Source organism: Chanos chanos, chromosome 11 (genome assembly GCF_902362185.1).
Source record: "Chanos chanos chromosome 11, fChaCha1.1, whole genome shotgun sequence".
NCBI lineage: Eukaryota > Metazoa > Chordata > Actinopteri > Gonorynchiformes > Chanidae > Chanos > Chanos chanos.
In genome coordinates this window covers 1950001-1955000 of record NC_044505.1, presented here as the reverse complement: position 1 = coordinate 1955000, position 5000 = coordinate 1950001, and the positions used below count along the sequence as shown (strand labels likewise).

The 5000-nt window shown below is 39.2% G+C and overlaps 1 protein-coding gene across 1 annotated transcript in view; it reads right to left on the bottom strand.

Annotated features, from left to right (window-relative positions):
• Positions 1 to 5000, bottom strand: part of lrba (LPS-responsive vesicle trafficking, beach and anchor containing) — a 232867-nt gene that overhangs the window by 178946 nt on the left and 48921 nt on the right. Inside the window, exons 16-19 of the mRNA XM_030787677.1 lie at positions 4756 to 4853; positions 3264 to 3356; positions 1687 to 1795; positions 844 to 925 (exon numbers count right to left, since the gene is read on the bottom strand). Coding sequence (XP_030643537.1) covers positions 844 to 925; positions 1687 to 1795; positions 3264 to 3356; positions 4756 to 4853 — 382 coding nt within the window. The remainder of the gene's footprint in view (positions 1 to 843; positions 926 to 1686; positions 1796 to 3263; positions 3357 to 4755; positions 4854 to 5000) is intronic.

The following is a 5000-nucleotide window of genomic DNA, read 5'->3' as shown; positions in this document are numbered from 1 at the left end:
AGGAAGAAGACTATTAGACTAGAGTTAGAGTTGGGAGAGTTTTTTTTGGGGGGGGGGTGTTTTTTTTTTTTAATTTTCAAAATTATGTTTCTAATGCTGTCTGAATTCCATCAGAAATCTGGACTCTACCACAATTCATCAAAATAGCCTTATCGCAATTATTCAAAGTAGCATAGCTGTTAGTTTACATCTTGTTGTAGTGTTTAAAATATTATCATTATTTATTTTTTTGATGCATCACAATCTCTGTGAGTTATTATTATTATTATTATTATTATTATTATTATTATTATTGTTGCTGCTGTTGTTGTTGTTATTGTCGCTGCTGTTACGTGCGTTAGGTATTACTGTTATAATTATTATTATTATTTCAGTTATTATTATTATTATCATTACTATCACTATTATTATTATTATCATTATTGTTGTTGTTGCTGCTGCTGTTGTAGTTGTTATGACGACGATAACGACAACGATGATGGTTTTTTTTTCTAATTCTTATTAACTTTTTTTTTATTATTGGTATGAATTTTATATCAATTTTATGTGAAGTTGTTCTCATTAGAGGACAAAGTGTGATTTCATGCAGTGATAATAGTCCAGCAGGTTTAACCCTGTTCAATAAAATGACAGAGACGCAACAGAGACGCGACTGAGACGCGACATGAAGAGAAGGTGGAGGCAGATCATAAATTCCTGTTGTTTTTCTACCAGTGCAGGGCAGACTGAGAACCTTTCCAATCGCACTGTATTTCAGTCTAATGTATGTCTCAGTACCAAACAGCTGCAGCAGTAACACAGTGCGTGGAACACCGAGCGAGGGACGCAAAGCTAGTCACTCACGGGGGTTTTGGATCTTTACAGACGAGTCAGGATCCGGGTGCTGTTTATGGATCACCTGGGTACAGATCTGCTCCGTCAGGATCTATACAGAGAGGGGAAAAAAAAAAAACCTGTTTCACGATCAGCTCTCTGTGCAGTCCTGAACTCATTCCCTACGGGTAAAACAAATAAAACTGATTCTAAAACAGTGGGTAAAACCATGCCACTCACAATCAAACTAGTCTAAATATGCCTGTGTCTTATGTTTCCTACTCAAAATCTCGACCGTTCTCCGGCCAAAGCCAGCGATGGCAACACTGAGATTAAGGACCTTACAGAGGCAGGTTCTAAATTAGGCCTTCATGCGGAGGAGGTGTCTGTTTACGTGAGTTTTTCATAAAGGCAGAGGAGTTCAAGCCTGATGTGGTGCAGCCTACAGAAAATAGATGCTTTGGCTACACTACAGCTGCGCAGGTCTACCAGATGTCTGAGGAGAGTTAAAAAAGACAGGGGCAGAAAATGTTTTAATAAACAATGAAATGTGGTACTCGTTTTTTAAAACAAAATTAAAACTCACGGGACACTCCAAACAGAGTCATTATAAAAACAAACCGAAAACTTTCAGATGGAACCACAGGAATACCAGGTACCATTTCAGAGCGATTTCTCTCCAGCTACGTCAGCTGCTGACCATTCAACATCAGTTACTCAACAATTTAATGTTTTTGGTCAGCAAATTACAATTTTCCTTTTATTCTGCAGTCTTGACAATCCATCTTAAGTTTTGTCTAATGTCGGTCACTCTGTGTGTGTGTGTGTATGTCTGTGTGTGTGTGTGTGCGTGTGTACGAGAGAGAGAGTGACCTCAAACAGGACGTTGTAGGTCGTCATGGTGAACTGGTTTGAGTGGAGCATCAGACGTTCAGTCAGCAGGGAGAAAAGGCCGTGACTCAGCATCACCTCTGATTTCCTCCTTAAAAACACACACACGGGCACACACACACACACACACACACACACACACACACACACGCGGGCACACACAAACACACACACACACACACAGGCACACACAAACACACACACATCAAAGAGCCAAATTACATACATTATACTCTATTATGAGTTTCATAACTGAGCTTTAGTATGTTAGTCCATACTGGATACTGTCAAACACAAACACAAAAATGCCTCTTGGATACCACACAGTTTAGAGTTGATACACTTTGTGTGTGTGTGTGTGTGTGTGTGTGTGTGTGTGTGTGTGCGCGTGTGTATACACACACACATATATACACATGTACACACACACACACACACACACACACACGCACACATATATATATGCATATATATACTCAAATATTCACACACAGACACATAGAGAGAGGGGGTGAGACATATTTTGAACACTGTACTGTGGTAATTTTTTTGTACCATCAAAGAGACATCATTTTACGGGTAATTTCCAGGGCCTGACAGCTCCCGACCACAGAGACTACGGTAAAGACTAATTAACCATCAGTAATTGTCTCTGAAGACCAATAAAAACTCTACTTAATTACCCACACATCACCGAGGACTGTCCCAAAAAAACAACAGTTCACATAGAGAAAAAATATCTGTGAGTAACAAACACATAAGTAGAGTGGTATCTGTGAATGGGATTAATTAGGGTTAATGAGAGGCCAATTAAAAGCCATCTGTCAAGCCATAGACTCACATCAAACACACAGACACACACAGATCCTGTGAGTGTGTGATGACACTTTTTTCGTTTAAGCCAGTGTTTTGTTTTGTTTTTGGGGGTTTTTTTTCGTGTAAACTGTCATTGTGAAAAGACAGACATGTTACTCGTGTAAACTGTCGTTGTGAGAAGACAGACATGTTACTCGTTTAAACTGTCGTTGTGAGAAGACAGACATGTTACTCGTTTAAACTGTCGTTGTGAAAAGACAAACATGTTACTCGTTTAAACTGTCGTTGTGAAAAGACAGACATGTTACTCGTTTAAACTGTCATTGTGAAAAGAGAGACTGAGTCGAGGACAACACTAAGAGATGTTATTTGTCTGTAAACAGTTTGTCCTGTGACTGAGGGCTGATCTCACACTGTAACAGGGTGGATTTAACACACACACACACACACACACACACACACGAACACACTCTCGGCTATCTGACAGGCCTGGTATGTAAATACACTCCCGAGGATAGCATTTTTTTTCCCCAAGCGACCAAATATGAATAAAACAGGAGCAGAAAAATAATGTTTGCACTCATTGAATAAAACATTATAAACTTAAACTTATAAAATGCTGATTCATGTCTGTGTGTGAAATTGTAAGTAAACAGTGAAAAAATACACATCAACAAGTAACTGCACATGCTTCTCAAACATAATGTACATTTAGGTTTTTTTTGTTTATTAATTTGACTTACTTTGGTGGTAAATGTTTGAGAAAGTAGCCTAGTACTTTAAGCGCTTGCACCCGAATGCCTTCACTTTTTGAGGCCAGCAGTTTGAAAATGACCCTGTAATGCACAGAGAGAGGGGGGAAAAAAACATAACGGTTAACTCATACTGTGAGCATCAGTCGGATTCAACACAGATAAAACCGTTCTACCAGCAGTTTTAGAGGAGTAAAAAAAAAAAACAACAAAATCTCCATTTCATGCTCTGAAAAATAAATGATTGTGCTTTCATATTTTAAATTAATTTTATTCTATTCTGCGCCTTTAATTAAATACGAAAATAATTACGAAATAACACTCCACACCATCGATTCACTCAAGACAAAACCTTAACCCCACATCTTACAAAAGTGCCTTCTGGCAGTACACTAAATAATTCTAATTATATGTATATAAGTATGCAAGTACAACCCAATTTACAGTTAATGACGTGTTTGTGACGGATTACAGTGCCGACTCAACTACCTCCTAGTCCCGAAAGGCCAGCTCTGCGGTTCGGTCCTGTTGTTTTTCGGAGCGCGCAGTCTTAACATTCGGACCCCAATTACTTTTCATATTTCAGAGAACAATGTATTATCGTCATCTTGCAACGGTAACTCGTAGGAATGTGAGCGGGCGGTTTTCTTGGATGCAATTACTTTTATTGAATAATTCATAAAACGTTGTCAAATCCGCCCCTAAAAGTTATTAAAACAAAATTTTATTTTACCATCCTCTCGATTGCAGAACAGACCTTTTTTATAATTATCGTAACAGACTTGAAAGGATGCGTTATTACGTTCACTGTGAATAACCAAAGTAACACAGACCTTTCAGAGAACATCAGTAAAATATGTGTGCAGCTAGTCCCTTTCATTGTGAAAGTCTAGAATAAAATTAATAAAGATCATTTACTTAAATAATTCCCACGGAGATAAAGGTTCTGTAGGTCTTACTAACTGTATCTTCAACAGGCACCGAAACACAAACCTTCATCTATGTTAGAAACAAATTTAATATGTTAAAAATGTGTGTAACTTATACCAGGACAGTCATACAAAAACGGTATCAAAATGGATTTAATTATACTGTGACTTTGGAGAACACCGCAGAGTCAACTCGGAAAATTAATGCCCTGTGTCTTAGCGGTGGAGCTTTCTGTTTTATCATCACGGACTATCCAGACACCCCCTGCTAGCCTGGCCGTTTCACCCTATGACTCTCTCTAACAACCAAGTCTGTAAAGGTGGAGGAAATTCAAAATGCCTCTGTTTCAGTAGCCCGTAGGAAAGCCCCGCACAGGTATCAAATGATCCCATTAAACCGCCTTTTACAAGTTACAGTCAGCGAAGAGTCACAAAGCACCCACTCACTACGGAGAGCCCACTCTCTGGCCTCAACTCACGGCTTAGTTCGCGCTTAGCTTAGCCGCTTAGCCTCATGAGGGAAACGCCGTCGTCACGGGCAACCGTCGCCTTACCGTATTCCATTGCGTTGATCAAAAGCTTGGACCATGGATCCGGGATGCTCAGACATGAGAGCCACCAGCAGCTGCAGCACATCCATTAGATTGTCATCCTGGAAAAAACCCCCAACAAACTTCAATGTAGCACATGCCAGTAGCTTTATCAACTTAATTTATTAGTGCTGATCTGAGAACAGGAGCGGCCCTTTTAATGTTAGGATAAAAGAATGAAATGATGATCAGGACAAACTGATCTTAAA